At 44.5% G+C, this 17,347-nt stretch overlaps 1 protein-coding gene across 1 annotated transcript in view; it reads left to right on the top strand.

The window, feature by feature from the left end:
* AP3S2 (adaptor related protein complex 3 subunit sigma 2) overlaps positions 1-17,347 on the top strand; it is a 140,341-nt gene that overhangs the window by 13,719 nt on the left and 109,275 nt on the right. Inside the window, 1 exon segment of the mRNA XM_077471296.1 lies at positions 8,621-8,732. Coding sequence (XP_077327422.1) covers positions 8,621-8,732 — 112 coding nt within the window.

The following is a 17,347-nucleotide window of genomic DNA, read 5'->3' on the forward strand; positions in this document are numbered from 1 at the left end:
TCCCAGCCATCCACATGCCCAGCGGTTGAATGCTAGCTTGGCTAAATTGCTAGCACTTCAACTGCTGCCTTTTCAGTTGGTAGACTCGGCCTCCTTCCGTGAGTTTGTGCAATGTGCGGTTCCTCAGTGGCAGGTCCCCAAATGCCACTTTTTCTCACGGAAGGCGATTCCGGCTCTCTACCAGCATGTGGAAGGCAATGTCCTTACCTCGCTGGACAGGGCGGTCAGTGGTAAGGTGCATATTACCGCTGACTCATGGTCCAGCAGGCATGGACAGGGACGTTACCTGTCTTTCACGGCCCATTGGGTCACTCTTCTGGCAGCTGGGAAGGATGCAGGACAAGGTGCAGTAGTGTTGGAGGTTGTTCCGCCACCACGCCTCCAAAATGCTACTATTGGTTGTGACACACCTCTCTCCTCCACCCCCTCCTCTTCTTCTTCCTCCATGGCCTCTTCCAGTGCTCTGTCCTCAGAACCAGTGGTGCTCCGTAGGCGTTCCAGGGGCTACGCAAGTACGCAGGCAAAACGATGCCATGCCGTGCTTGCGCTGGTTTGTTTGGGGGACAGGAGCCACACTGGGGCAGATGTTTTGTCAGCTCTGCAGGGGCAGGCTGAGAGGTGGTTGACGCCACGCCAGCTTAAGCCAGGAATGGTGGTTTGCGACAATGGCACCAACCTCCTCTCCGCCCTCTGGCAGGGACAACTGACCCATGTGCCCTGTGTGGCTCACGTCCTTAACCTGGTGGTGCAGCGGTTCTTGGGCAGGTACCCGGGATTACAGGATGGCCTGAAGCCGGCCCAGGAAAGTCTGTGTGCATTTCCGCCGATCATTTAATGCTGGGCTCAGCTGGCTGAGCTCCAACAGGAGTTGAACCTGCCCAAGAACCGCCTTATATGTGACATGCCCACCAGGTGGAACTCGACGTTGGCCATGCTGCAGCAGCTGCACACGCAGCAGAGGGCCATCAATGAGTACCTGTGCGACTACGGCACCAGGACAGGGTCAGGGGAGCTCTGTTTTTTTTCTCACCACGCCAGTGGGGCATGATCAGGGATGCATGCACTGTCCTGTCACCATTTGAGGAGGCCACAAGGATGGTGAGCAGTGACAGTGCATGCATCAGTGACACTGTACCTCTTGTCCACCTCTTGGAGCATACGCTGCGTGGAATAATGGACAGGGCACTTGAGGCAGAACAGAAGCAGGAAGAGGAGGACTTCCTTGCCTCTCAAGGCCCCCTTTATCCAGACAGTGTTCCTGCTGTGCCACCCATCACACAGGAAGAGGAGGAGGAGGAGGAGGATGATTGTGTCAGCATGGAGGTGGAGGCTGGCACTCAGCAGCAGTCTGGTAGGGATGATTTACAGTCCCAAGAAACCCGTGGACTTGTACGTGGCTGGGAGGAGGTAGCTGTGGATCATGTTGTCCTTAGTGACCCAGAGGACTCTGGGCCTAATGCCTCAGCTAACCTACGCTGCATGGCCTCCCTGATCCTGCAAAGCCTGCGGAAGGATCCTCGTATTCTTCGGATCAAGGAGAGGGACCATTACTGGCTGGCCACTCTCCTTGATCCACGGTACAAGGGTAAGGTTGCCGACCTTATCTTGCCGTCGCAGAGGGAGCAGAGGATGAGACATCTCTGGGAGGCCTTGCAGAAAGGTCTGTGCAATGCGTTCCCAGAGACTGGGAGGTTACAAACTCCTGGTCCTGGACAACGTGTTGCTGAGGCATCGGTCAGAAGGAGCGGTGGAGAAGGTGGCCATCTGACCGATGCTTTCAGACAATTTTTTAGTCCGCAGCCCCAAGGTATGATCGGTTCCAGCAACCATCGCCAGCGTCTGATTTACATGGTACAGGAATACCTAGAGGCAAGATCAGACTTGGACACCTTTCCCACCGAAAATCCTCTGGCTTACTGGGTCTTGAGGATGGATCACTGGCCAGAGCTTGCACAGTATGCAATTGAGCTACTGGCCTGCCCTGCATCCAACGTTCTTTCGGAACGCACCTTCAGTGCTGCTGGTGGCTTTGTTACCGATCACAGGGTGCGCCTGTCCACCGACTCAGTTGATCGACTGACCTTCATCAAGATGAATCAGTCTTGGATCACCCACAGCTATCAAGCACCTGAAGCTGATGTAACCGAATATTTTTTTTAAAAATATCACATCCTTTCAAGACTGCCTATGCTGATGCTGAGTGACTGTCCTGTTATGTTGATTGTCTATCCTCTTCCTCCTCCGCTGATATGTTGGAAGAACATTTTTGGTTCTGGGTGATGCCACAAGCCCAATTTTTCTGCCCCTGTTTAACAGGGGAGTTTAATTACAATTTTTGATGCAATGCTTTGCAGCAGGGCTCATTCCTGCGCTACAACTAGAGTATATGGGAGAGGTTGCAGTGTCGTGGCACCAGTGCCAGCAGCCCAATTTTTCAGCCCCTTTTTAACAGGGGCATGTAATTACAATTCTTGATATAATATTTCACAGGAGGGCCCGTTCCTGTGCCCACCCAGAGTAACTGTGAGGACTTATAGTGTTGTGGCACCACAACCACCAAAGGTCAATTTTTCTACCACTGTTCAACAATGGCATGTAATTACAATTCTTGATATAATCGTTCACAGCAGGGCGCTCCAGCGCCCACCAAGAGTCACTTTGAGGGCTTACAATGTTGTGGCAAAACCAACACCTTGTTCCGCCATTTCTGCAGAGCATATAGGGCAGGCCCCTACTTTCAAACATCCAACTTACAAACATCTCCTACTTGCAAACGGAAGGAGACAACAGCAAGTGAGATGAAAAAAGACGGACGGCAAAACAAATTATACAGGGGTGATAACCCTTCCCTATGTTTTCCAAAAAGCTTAAAAATCGTTTTTTTGACTGGAGCTACACTTTAAAAATGTACCAGTTGAAAATTACAAACAGATTCAACTTAACACAACAAACCTACACAGTCCCTGTCTTGTTTGCACCGCCTGTATACTGCTGTTCTGAGTATATAGGGCCTGGGGGCCACACGTATTTCCTTTTTTTTACATATGGGTACGGGGTTCCCCTTAATATCTGTACAAGACCCAAAGGGGCTGGTAATGGGCAGGGAGGGCTACCCATGCCATTTTTCTCAATGATTTTCAACCATATTGCAGGAACCAGATATAACATTAAAACCCGCAAGCAGTTTTAAATGATGTTATTTCCGTTTAAATGTCATTTTGTGCAGGGACTGTTCTAAACACGGGAAACACGTGGCACTTCACAGGCATACTACAGACACCCCCCAGGCACCATATTTAAAGGAATGTTGAACTTTTTTTTTTTCACTTTAATCGTCATTAAAATTAGTGCTCCCGCCAAAATAGCAATTTTTAAAAACATTTTAGACATTGACCCATGTCCCCTGGGGCAGGAGCCAGGTCCCCAAACCCTTTTTCCGACAGTATCTTGCATATTAGCAGTTAAAATTAGCACTTTTAATTTCGAATGTTCGAGTCCCATAGACTTCAATGGGGTTCTAAAGTTCGTACGAATTTGGGGTCCGTTCGAAACCGAACCAGGGGGATGTTCGGCTCATCCCTACTCTCCAACATTCGGACGAAGTTTCCGATTGATAACGACTCAGTCTGTCCGGAGTAAGGTACCATCTCACTAGACATTTATAATTTATCTCTGTCATCATCGTATTGGGTGCCGTTTCATGTGTCATTCTCCAAATATTACTTAATCTAATACTCGTGTCCTTCATGCCTATTTCCCTTTCCCATTTCTTGATACATGGGGGTACCTCCCCATTCTCTTCCTCCAACACCACTTTATAGATATAAGCTATACTGTTTTTGGGGTTTCCCTTTACTATCATCTTTTCCATTGCAGTATATTCCTTTTCTGAACGAATTGGGACGGGTAATTTTTCCACAAATTTTTTCACCTGGTTATACCTCCATGTATCTAGTTTCTGCTCTCTCGACCCCCCCCCCCCCCCCAAAAAAAAATTACATGGCATGTCAGGGGGGGGGGGCTACACCTTCCCTTAAAGCGGAAGTTCCATTTTTGGGTGGAACTGCTCTTTAACTGTTAGACAGGACAATTAAGTTTGTTGCAGGCTTACCGGTAAGTTGAGCTGGGATTTTTTCCCTGAAGAGTGGCATAGAAGATTTGTAATGGACCTGCAAGATTCAAATGTGCTATTGTCGCGTACCTGGTTGGAGGCCAGTACTGGTTAGGGGCTTCACATGTAGCTGAATGCAGAGCGCCCCTAAAGATGGTAACAGGGAGTGCTATGCTCAAAGAAGCAGGGGTTGCCAGCTGTGACAGGCTAAAGGGATGAGGAGTTGTCTGCTGGATAGCAGCTGGTGAGCAGGATGCACTGCTGGGCAGGAGTCCTTCAGGAGTACCAGATGAGACGTGGCAGAAGGGAGAGTCGGGCCAGTAGTCATGCACAGAATTTCAGCCAGGAGTAATGCAGAAAGTAGAGTCAGGAGTCAGCCAGGATCATACACTGGTAATCGGGCAGCAGCGGAGTCAGAAGAACAAGCACGTTCATGGTAATTGAATTATTGCATAATAGTAATCCTCTTGTAAGTGTATTGAAGAATTGGAGCTCATTCACACTAGTGTGCGGCAATGCACTCTAAAATGTTAGCGTTAACACATGGCAGAACACCCACATACTGGCACTAATTTTATAAAAAAAAAAAATTTTTCTTAATAAAATTAAGTATTAATTGTAGTTGGAACTCTGCTTTAAAGTAGAACTACAGGCAGACCACCTTCTTGTTCTCTTTTGTATAGAGTAAGGGAAGGTTATAACCCCTGCCCGTTTCTTTTTGCCATCCGTCTCCCATTAGGGTGATTCACCTTCACTTCCTGTTCCATTGCCAAAACAGAAATCCCTTCAAATTAAGGGAATCTCTTGAGGACCCCTAGGTCACAAAAACTAGTGTCCCCCATTGGAAGATTTCCCCATGAAAAAAAATAAATAGGTTGACTCTTGCTAATGGGGCAGAGTCGGCAATATAACCTGACAGGGTTCTTATCCATCTCTACTCTTTCCAAAACTAAAGAAAAAAAATTAAAGTTTTGCTTTTTAACCACTTCAGATCCGCGCTATTGCCAAATGACGGCATTAGCGCGGACCTACATTTCCAGGACTACGTCTATTGACGTCGTCCTGGTTACGAGCGGCCTGCGCGCCCCCTGAGGGGCGCGCGCGGCGCGCTCTGTGATCGGCGAGTCCGTGAGACTCGCCTGATCACCGATCCGTGTAAGGGGTCGATCCCGACCCCTTATCACGTGATCAGCTGTCAGCCAATGACAGCTGATCATGTGATAGAACGGAGCCGGTAATCGGCTATTATTCCTCCTCGCGCTGACAGCGCGAGGAGAGAAAAAAAAAGCCGTTCACCGGCGGCCGTGATCGGGACATCAGTCCCGATCACGGCCATCAATACAAGGGACCACCTGCCACCTGCCTGTGCCCACCTGCCTCCCGCAGTGCCATCCTGAAGTAAAATAAAAGAAAAAGTAAGTGCCCCCCGTCAGTGCCCCCTGTCAGTGCCCACAGTGCCACCCACAGTGCCACCCACAGTGCCACCCAATCTGCCTCAAAGGTGCTGCACCCCAGTGCCGCCCATCAGTGCCCAGCAGTGCTGCCCATCAGTGCCCAGCAGTGCCGCCCATCAGTGCCCAGCAGTGCCACCTATCAGAGCCACCTATCAGTGCCACCTATCAGTGCCCATCAGTCCCATCTATCTGTGGTACCTATCAGTGCCCATCCGTGCCACCCATCCGTGCCACTTATCCGTGCCACCCATCCGTGCCATCTTATCTGTGCCCATCTTTGCCCATCAGTGCCGCCTTATCTGTGCCCATCGGTGCCGCCTTATCTGTGCCTATTAGTGCCGCCTTAACTATGCCTATCAGTGCCCACCAGTGCAGCCCATCAGTGCCCACCAATGCAGCCCATCAGTGCCCACCAATGCAGCCCATCAGTGCCCACCAATGCAGCCTATCAGTGCCGCCTAATCAGCGCACTTCAATGAAGGAGAAAAATGACCCGTTTGCAAAATTTTATAACAAACTATTAAAACATGATTTTTTTTTTTTTTTTTTTTTGCATCTTTTTTTGTTTGTTTAGCAAAAAATAAAACTCCGAGCTGTAACTAAATACCACCAAAAGAAAGCTCTATTTGTGGGAAAAAAATGATAAAAATTTCATTTGGGTACAGTGTTGTATGACCGCGCAATTGTCACTCAAAGTGCATCAGCGCTGAAAGCTGAAAATTGGTCTGGGACTGAGGGGGGTTTAAGTGCCCAGTAAGCAAGTGGTTAAAGAGAAGTATGTTTGATTGTTTTTTTTTTTTTTTTTTTTGCAGATTTATACTTATCTTGGCGAATGCAGCATCAGTCCACCGATGGGTCTAACACTGAGAATCTATGCTCAGGGAGCTGTGGGAACCGAGGGATCGGCTGTGTTAGATCGCTCGGTTCCCACAGTTCCCTGAGCATAGAGCTGCTGACTGTCAATCAACAGCTCTCTGCTCTGTCCCCTCCATGCTCACTGGAGTGCTAGGCTGTGGAGGGGCCGGGAGCTGAGCCAGGTGCATGTCCAGGCGTGTGGGTGGATCCCGACTCCAGTGTTATGATCTTTATTTGGAAATATCTCAAAGATATTGAAGGATCATCACGCTGTTTTCACAGACACTCACAATAGTGCATTGTGGAGTTTGCACATTGTGTGTAGTGTTTGCATAGACATTTTTGGCACATGCACTTAATATAGATTTATAATTTGTAATCACTATGCTGCACTTTATATGATATTTGCTCATATGGTCTTGTGTTGAGCTGTTTACATAAAAAAAAAAAAAAAAATTTGGGGTTTACTTTGATCACAATATCCTTCTGTGCACTTTAACCACTTCAGCCCCGGACCGTTTTGCTGGCCAAAGACCAAACCACTTTTTGCGATTCGGCACTGCGTTGCTTTAACTGACAATTGCGCGCTCGTGCGACATGGCTCCCAAACAACATTGACGTCCTTTTTTTTTCCCACAGAGATTTATTTTGGTGGTATTTGATCACCCCTGCGGTTTTTATTTTTTGCGCTATAAACAAAAATAGAGCGTCAATTTTGAAAAAAAAAAACGCATTATTTGTTACTTTTTGTTATAATAAATATCCCCCAAAAATATATAAGAATTATTTTTTTCCCTCAGTTTAGGCCGATACGTAGTCTTCTACATATTTTTGGTAAAAATAAATCACAATAACCGATTGTTGATTGGTTTGCGCAAAAGTTATAACGTTTACAAAATAGGGGATAGTTTTATGGCATTTTTATTAATAATTATAATTTTTTTTTTTACTAGTAATGGCAGTGATCAGCGATTTTTATTGTGACTGCAACATTATGGCGGACACATCGGACATTTTTGACACATTTTTGGGACCATTGTCATTTATACAGCAATCACTACTATACAAATGCAGTGATTCCTGTGTAAATGGCACTGGCAGTGAAGGGGTTAACCAGTGGGTGGCAGTGTAGGGGTTATGTGTTCTTAGGGGTGTGTTACTAACTATTGGGGGTTGGGCTTTCATTTAGTGAACACTGATCTCTGCTCCAATCACATGGATCAGAGATCAGCATCACTCGTTGCTAGGCAGAAAGGGGAGATGCTGTTTTACAATGGCATCTCTCCGTTCAGCCACCCCGTGAGACGATCACGGATATGCCCACGGCGATCGAGTCCGCGGGACCCGCGACTGGACTCACGGGGGCCCCGACCAGCACGCGAGCGCGCCAGCAGGGCACGATTAAAGATTGGATGTACCTGTACGCCAATATGCCTGCCGTGCCATTCTGCCGACGTACATCGGCGTGCGCCGGTTGGGAAGTGGTTAAGCGTATTTGCCCCTTTTGCACTTTATACTAGCCTATTTGTATTAAGACAGGCAGTGAATGCTATGTTTACACTACTTGGATGAGTTTTTTTACACTTTTGTGTGTATTGAACTTGAATTGGCCTCAAGTATTGGCACATCTATTCCACCTTACTTTTATTCCTTCTTTATTTCTTCTTTTCAACCCTTTTTTCCCCATTCCCCTCCCTTCTTCTTCCCTTTCTCCCTCCCCCCTTCCTTGTTCCCTTTTTCCTCTCTTTTTGCGCAGCACTACTTCATTTTTTAGTTCCGTTTTTGGGTTTGAATAACTCTTTTTAGTGCATGCAGCAATACCCCTTTCTCCTTTCTTTCACTTAACCGTCTGGTGCAGAGATACCACTATTTGATTTTAATGATCTTGTCAGAGCCTGGACCAGCTCTGTGACATCAGCAGGCAGCAGACTTCAGTCCGCTGTCTGCTGAAAACAGGTCACAGGAGTGTAAAACAAACCGCACTCCCGTGATCCATAGAGTCCAAGTACATTCAAATAAGCTTTGGCTGTGCTTCTCTCTCCTTTTTAATTAAACTTTTAAACAGCAAGAGTTGAGGATTATAAAATCAGTGCTGCACTTCCTTTCTTTAACCCTTTTCAACTTTTATTTTGTGAAACTGTATTTCACACAGCTGTTATAATGATGGTTTTATAAACTATTTTATTATTTTTTTCTATAGTTTAATTGGTGGATCTGACTACAAGCTGATTTATCGCCATTACGCCACGCTGTACTTTGTGTTTTGTGTGGATTCCTCTGAAAGTGAACTGGGAATTCTTGACCTCATCCAGGTAACTAACACCAAATTTTGTATGTGTAACAGAAGCTTACATCAGCCTCTGTCCATGGACTTCTCTATTCTTATCGCAGTAAGAGCTGTAAGTTGTGTATTTGTGGAATGGATTGTGTTTTTTGCGTTTGCTGTAATGCTCCAGTTTTTATAGCATAATAGGGTCTTGAGTAAAATTCCCTGCTGTATCAAAAGTGACACTTTAATTTTAAGTCATGAAAATATCTCTGATGGAGACGGTGGGCTTGGTTATTCTGTTGCAATGTACATATAGAAATTAGCATTGTCCAGCTGTGCATCCACCATGTAAAGTATACTCCTTAATTCCACATAAATGATTGCCCATTATAATAGTTAACATCTAATCTGGCACATCAGTTAGGCCTAATACAGCAATGTAGCAACAACAATCTCAATGGTAGAGAAAAGGCCAACTATACAAACAAGAGAAAAGGACATTTGGTGCAATCTTCTTGTATTCAAGTGATACCAAACCCAGGAGAGTAGGTTCACCTATACCTATGATGTGAGGTCCTCTTCTTCTGACATGGCTTTCTTTCAGGGGTGCCAGGTCAGGGGTACCAAGACCTCTTTTCCAGGCTGCCTGTTTGCAGTTGTTTCCTTAACTTGTCATATGGTAAAGACACACATGCGCATGCTCCATCTCTGAGATGAGCTGTGTGTGCCCATAGACACACAGGGGTTTATTTACTAAAACTGGAGAGTGCAAAATCTGGTGCAACTGTACATGGTAGCTAATCCGCTTCTAAGGCTGGCCATACATTATACAATTTTCTTCTATAGATTTCTTTAGATTTACCAAAACCATATAATATGGGGTCAAATCTAAACACTTTCATTTTTGTGCAATCAGGTAGGCCCTTCTACTATGCAGTCGAAGGTAAATCTAAAGGAAATTGAATAAGAAAATTGTATGGTGTATGGCCAGCTTAACTTCATCTTCAATGAAAGTGGTTGTACACCCTTTGACCTACAGGAAAGCCTAGATTAAGACTTACCTGTAGGTCCAAGAAATATCTACTAAACCTACACGGTTTAGGAGATATTTACTAAAAGACAGGCACTGCTGTTTACGGCGCACTATCGTCGTTAACCCTTTCATGACTAAGCCTATTTTTGGCATTTGGTGTTTACAAGTTAAAATCCATATTTTTTGCTAGAAAATTACTTGGAACCCCCAAACATTATATATATATTTTTTAGCAGAGACTCTAGAGAATAAAACGGCGATTGTTGCAATATTTTATGTCACACGGTATTTGCGCAGTGGTGTTTTAAACGCAACTTTTTGGGAAAAGGGACACTTTCATGAATAAAAAAAAAAACAAAACGGTAAAATTAGCCCAATTTTTTTGCGTAATGTGAAAGATAATGTTACGCCGAGTAAATAGATACCAAACATGTCACACTTTATAATTGCGCGCACTTGTAGATTGACGACAAAGTACGGTACCTAAAAATCTCAATAGGCGACGCTTTCAATTTTTTTTACGGTTACCAGGTTAGAGTTATAGAGGAGGTCTAATGCTAGAATTATTGCTCTCGCTCTGACGATCGCGGCGATACCTCACATGTGTGATTTGAACACCGTTTACATACGCGGGCGCGACTTCCGTATGCGTTTTCTTTGCTTCGCGAGCTCGCGGGGACGGCGGGCGCTTTAAAAATTTTTTATTTTTTTTAAATTTATTTTAAAATAACTAAATTGTTTAAAAAAAAAAAAAATGTATCACTTTTATTGCTGTCACAAGGAATGTAAACATCCCTTGTGACAGTAATAGGTGGTGACAGGTCCTCTTTATGGAGGGATCGGGGGTCTAAAAGACCCCCCACCCCTCCTTTACACTTCAATGTATTCAGATCGCCGAAAACTGCGATTCTGAATACCGGATATTTTTTTAAAACCGGCGCCATTGGCAGTCGAGTAAACGGGAAGTGACGTCATGACGTCGCTTCCGTGTTTACAATGAGGAGACTGGAACGAAGCCGATTATGGCTTCGTTCCAGTTCCTCCGCAGTAGCCGGAGGCGTCGGATCACTGATCGGTGCTCCCGATCGAGCGGGAGCACCGGTAGCAGCGGCGAGAGGCGGCGGGAGGGGGGGATGTCCCCTCCCGCTCCTCCGGCATAACAGCCGAGCGGCTTTTAGCCGCATCAGTTGTTATACCTGGATAGCCAATCGCCTGCTGCAAAAAACGGTACCGGGATGATGCCTGCAGGTGCGGGCATCATCCCGGTATAACCCCCGCAAGCCGAGTACACATATCTGCGTACGCTCGGCGGGAAAGGGTTAACAGCAGCGATGCATAGTAGCCCATTATGCCTTACCTTTGCAGGGAGGCAAAGAAGAAGTAAACCCATTAGGGTTTACTTCCTCTTTAAGCTTTGAAAAAAAACTGGAATCTGATTGGTTTCTATGCACAGCTGCACCCAAATTTGCACTTTCCTGTTTTAGTAAATCCACTCCATATTGCCAGCAAGCCATACTACCTTCACATCCCCCCCCCCCAGCAGTTTTCCTGATGGCTGCAAGAGCCTATCTCTTCTCTATCCTCAGTGTCTGCTGAGGAGCGGCGCTGAACCTGGTGGCTGTGACAAGGAAATTCACAGTAAAAAAAAAAAAAAGAAGTAGCCTTTAGAGCTTCTAAAAACAAGATGTCTTGTAAAGTGTAATAGAAGATAATGCAAGCTCAAAATTTTCCATCGAGAAAATACTGTATTTCGTAATAGAGGGTAAACCGTGTGCACGTGTTATACGCCAATATTATTATTTATTTTTAACAACGGGGGGCGGGGTTTGGGTAGTCTGCCCTGGGTGCCACACATGGGGGTGGGGGTGTCAGGCCGGCCATCCCGCCTCTCCTGGCCCAGTGACAGCACTGCCAGCATAGTCTGAAGTTAGGAAAAAATCACTTGCCAGCCCCTTCTCATACACTGATCCTCCTGTGCCATTGTCATTTTTTAAATGGATGCCTCTGAATTCCTCATTAAGTCAGTTTTCCTCCTCCCGATCCTCCTCTGAGTGTAGCTTTAGATTGGAGGAGGAGAGCGGTTATGTGACAGTCCATGAAAATCAGAGGAGAGCAGTCACATGACCAAGTCCATTAAAGAACACAGCTAATGAGGTATTTAGAGGCTTCGATATACAAGAGAGAGTGAGCGATATACGGAGGAGCAGTGTAAGAGAAGGGGAGGAGGTTTAATGTAAAGGGGCTGCATATTGTGCACTGGCTGTGGAAAGCTTTTTTCCTCTTAAAATTATGGTGCGTGTTATACGCCGATTAAAAATTTGTTACTTATCTGGATTGCCCATATAAACAGTAATCTGGTGTTCAGCCAGTGGAAAAAGTTTCATAACTGCTCTAGTTAAGGAACATCAAAGCACCAACCCATAATTGGGATTGTATTGACAAAGCCCCAAAAGAACACCAATGACTCAAAATTGAAACTGCAGTTAAACGGCCAGGTGGGCATTTTGTCCTTCTGAATAGACGTTCCTAAATGTCCCTCAGAAGGAGTGTCACATCTCAGATCGGCAGGAGGGCTCTGTAATTGGCCGCCCTGATCACATGATGGCTGTGTCCAATCAGAGCCATCATGTAATGTAAACCGAGAGCCATTGCCAGGTGACACGGAGAAGGAAGACGAGTCTCCTGCAGATCTGTCCGTGTATAGGCTTGCTTGTTCCTCATAGAAAATTACAAGCTGACAGCCGCAAAGGCTACTAGACTTTGTTGTTTTCCATTCACAGAGTGCTGTGAATAAGTGATGTAAATGGGTGGGCAGAGCTCCACATGCCCAGGTGTTTTTTGTTTTTTTGTTTTTTATTTTATTTTGACTGCTAGTGGGTGGAGAAAATCCCCTGCTTCTTGGTACAGCAGGCATCAAGGTGGTGCTGGGGGCTGGTGCATTCATAATCTTATCGTACATCCAAAATGGGAAGCTATATGTAACCACAATCTTAAGGGTCAACAAGTGTTAATCTTGAAAAATGTTCACCAGCAACTAGACCCAAAAATAGAGATGCCAAGCCTTGCTCCATGGTTGCACTCCACATAATCTCCATGTGATACAGTACCTGGATAACAGTCTGTCCTCGCTCTGGCCATGGCTGGTTGTCCACCATCCAGTGGCTGGTTTCGGGAGCTTACTACTTGCCAATATGTAAAGCCCCATACACACTATCAGTTTTTTTGCTGAGTTTTTCCTTCAGATTTACCAAAACCATATAATATGAGGTCAAACCTTAGGAGTTTCGATGTGTATGCAATCAGGTAGGCCCTTCTACTACGTGGTTTTGGTAAACCTGAAGGAAAAACCCAGCAGAAAAACTGAAAGTGTGTATGGGGCTTAAGTGAACCTTTTGACTTTATTAGAAATAACACCTTCTAATTCAATACACTTTTGTGCTCTTTGATGTTCCTTAACTAGGCCAACTGTGTAGATTTCACCACTGGCTGAACACCAGATTGCTGTTTCCCTCTACCACGTTAATTTGCATGTTCTCAATGGAATTTTTTGTGAGTGCAATTATTATCACACATTTCAAGGTGTCACGCTTAATGCACTAGAGGTGTCGTCGTCGTCTTCTTTTTTTTTTTTTCTTTTTTTTTTTTTTTGCAGTGTACAGAATAGTTTGACACCCCTTCATTGAATTTTTATCTAATAAATTTAGGAGACCCATTTTAAGCCAGCCATAGATGGATCGAAAATTCAGCAGGGGCCAGCCAACAATTGATCAATGTATCGGCAGGCTGATTGTACCCAGGTTAATCCATCAATCAGATTTTTCTACGTGCGATTACTCACCTGTGGTGTAAGGAAAGAAAATCAATGAATCTATGGCTTGCCTTCGACTACTGTAGATAAATATCAATGACCGGGGTTCTGCATGGAGGGCTTGACTATATTTGTTAGATGATAGTGGAGTGAGAGAGATATTCTAAATTTATATTGTCAATGTAAACCTGAGGGAAGTGTTTGACTGGGATTTATATAAGCATATAAAGTGCTATGTGGTGGATTGGGGTAGATGAGGGGCATGTGGCCAGGATAGGGCCACTGTATTAGGCCCATTTTCACATGACTGTTCCAATCTGGTCCACCTGTCAGTTTTTCAGGCAGACCTGATCTGACGGTACATTCATCTCTATGGACCTTTTTTTAAACACAAAGCTGCACTAAAACATTCATCTAAATTGTGAAAGGTGTGTGTGTGTGTATATATATATATATATATATGTATGTATATATATATATATATATAGTGTGTGTGTGTAATAAATATCTTTTAAATAGTCCGCAGCAGACATTGACACCACCGTTTGTGGAAAGGTATGAAGAAGATGTATTTCACTTAGTAAAGTTCTCTTGTGATGCAAGCTGTTCACACCACACCATAAGAACATTCCTCCACCACATAAAATGCACGCTTACCAAATAGCAAGTGTTAAACCGCTTGTGGCATAATACCCTGCCAGGGTCTTTGTCTTCATGGGAGAAGTCTGATGGCAACTCGTATCCAGGCACGCTGCTCAGAGGTGAAGCAAGGATAGATGGTCTCAGCTCTTTCCAGAAGGATGACCCAAAATAGAAGAACTCACCATAGTATAAAACCAACAGTATATTTATTATAAAAAAAGAATGCACTTGCATCTAGTAGCATGTAAAATGGCATGTGTGGAAAAAAAAAAGCTGTCTGGCTAATGCAAACGCCCGGATTGTGACAGCTCAATGATATCAGCACATTCTTCTCTGACGCGTTTTGTCTCATCTGACTTTTTCCTTGAGTTGACCTCTGGTCTGCTAAAGACAAAAGGAAGGGGATTTTCCCCCTTCTGTGTAGGTGAATCAGATTGGAGGTAGTCATGTGCAAACAGACAGCTGGTTTGTTTACACCCGACCACCCATAGAGCAGAGCAGACTGGCGTGTGCTCCCTGTGCATAAACGGAGCTGACAGGGACCTGTCATGTGCTCTGCTCAGCTCAGTAGGGGAACAACGGACAGATCCCCCGCTGAGCAAAGCAGATAATGTCCCATGTGACAGGGGCCTTGTTGCAAAGTTGTTGTATCGACAGAAGGAAAGGGAGTCCTAATGAGCAAAACAGAAGAGGATCTGCCAGGTGCAGTGATCAGGACATGAAAGTCTTGCATTGCTGGGAATATACTATTCACCTGCTTTCTGGCCTGAGCCGTAGTTTAGAAGCGGATTCATACTATTTTCCTGACAGTAGAAAACCCCTTTGTGGAGAAACCCAAGAAAAACCTGCTATAAATTATTATTTTTTATTCCAAAGTCAATAAAACACATTGAGCGATCTCTGTAGAGATCACTGAACATAACAGAGTAGCTATATTTTGTAGTATTTTTGATTTTATCAACAAAAGCAGCAATAAGGACATTAATGGTACTTAATATCCTGACCGTTACCCACTTAAGCCCTGGAGCACATCGGCTGGCAAAAGACCGGACGGAGCACTTTTTGCGATTCGGCACTGCGTCGCTTTAACTGACAATTGCGCGGTCGTACGACGTAGCTTCCAAACAATTGACATCCTTTTTTTCCCCCCCCACAAATAGAGATTTGTTTTGGTGGTATTTGATCCCCTCTGCGATTTTTTTATTTTTTTTTTTTATTATTTTTTTTTATTTTTTTTTGCTCTATTAACAAAAAAAGTGACAATTTTGAAAAACATTTTTTACTTTTTGCTATAATATCCCCAAAAGATACATAAAATTTTTTTTTTTCTCAGTTTAGGACAACACGTATTCTTCTACATATTTTTGAGAAAAAAAAATCACAATAAGCATTTGGTTTGCGCAAAAGTTATAGCGTCTACAAAATAGGGGATAGTTTCATGGTATTTTTATTAATAATGTATTTTTTTACTAGTAATGGCGGTGATCAGCGATTTTTTTATTTTTTTATTTTTTTCCCCTAGGCAGAACGGGGGGCTTGTTTACATCAGCATTTCCCCGTTCTTCCTCTCCGTGGGACGATCGCGGGTATCGGTCGGACTTACGGAGCTCGCAGTGGGCACCCCTGCTAGCCAAGCCTCACGAGATCACATACAATATCATGGTTTTGCTCAGCGGAGCCAACCTGCTGCCGTAAACCTGCAGCGGCTGGTCCGCAATCGGTTAAAGCAGTATTAAGCCCAAAAACAAACATTTATTTTATTACAGCCTACCAATTCTTAGCCCACATACACTCGGAGATTTTGCCAACCAAATCCGTCGGATTTTGCCCGTCGGATTTAGTCCGACGGATTGTGTCCGAGACTGTTGCATACACACGGTCGGGCCAAGTTGGCGAAAAATCCGATCTTTCAGAACGTGATGACGTAATTTCGGTACGATGGGACTACATTCAGGCTAGTAGCCAATAGCTTTGATGTAGGAATTTGATCTGAGCATGCGTGGCACTTGGTCCGATCAAAATGCTCTACACATGATCGGATTAGGTCCGTCCGGCCCAGTTGGTCGGGAAATATTTCCAACATGTTGGAAAATTGGGACGGACGGAATCAGTCCGATGCATACCACACACAGTCGGATTATCTGACGACACGGTCCAATAGGACACATTCCGACAGATTCTCCGACCGTGTGTACAAGGGCTTAGACTGACTCTTGGCTGCATTCGTTTTCGTTTTTAGGCCTTCTTTCTTCTATTCTCATCTGTTAATCTGACCAATAATTTTAGTTTTTCAACAGAACATGCTGTTTTGTAGTTACAGGGACGAGACAAACCATTTACCACTGACAGAGGTGTTTAAATCATCAGCTTATGTAAAAAGTTATCCCAAAAGGGATAAAAAACAGTCTGCTGTAACTGCTTATAAAGTATTAGCTGGAGTTTGGCTTTAATTTGTTAGATGTACTAGCAGATTTAAATACACTAACACCCCCCTCCCCCAGACTGAGAGTGCTGCTGTCCAAAGATGCCACTGTGCTTCTTCATCCAAAGTTGGAGGCACTCTAATACAGGAGGAGCGTTACTGGCCAGATCACCAAGTGAAAATGTGGGGGGAAAAAAAGCCTAAAGGAAAACAAATGCAGCCACCACATCTAATAGGTTGGATTTTATGGACTTTTTTTCAACCTTACCTACTATGTAATGATTGGTAAGCTGCAAAATATTACATTTTGATTTTGGGTTTTATACCACTTTAAATACTCCGTTACTGAAAAATGTGTTCACATCTCTGTAATATAACTCCAGTGTAAATAGTAAATAGTAAATGCAGGAATAGGCCAAAGCTGGCCATAAACTTTACATCCAATAATGAACAGAATCGCTGACTGCTGTCACCTGACATCCCATACAAATCTATATATTACATAGAGCCCTGAATGTAATAGTTGTGTGAAAAGGACAAAGAATTCCATGCAAAATTTTCACTGCTGGGTGGAATTTGCCTTTAAATGTGTTTTTGTTTATTGTTCTGTCTGTAAAGTTTAAAGGCGTCGCACCAAAGACGTGCCTGCAGCAATTTTGGAACCACACCGTATCGTACCGTGCGATCCATTTCTGGCAAAAGCATCGCATTTGCATCCTGGGTTTGGGGTGTCATTAAGATTGCACTGACACC

This window comes from Lithobates pipiens, unplaced genomic scaffold, assembly GCF_037356315.1.
Source record: "Lithobates pipiens isolate NorthernLeopardFrog02 unplaced genomic scaffold, aLitPip1_a1.2 Scaffold_8, whole genome shotgun sequence".
Lineage (NCBI taxonomy): Eukaryota > Metazoa > Chordata > Amphibia > Anura > Ranidae > Lithobates > Lithobates pipiens.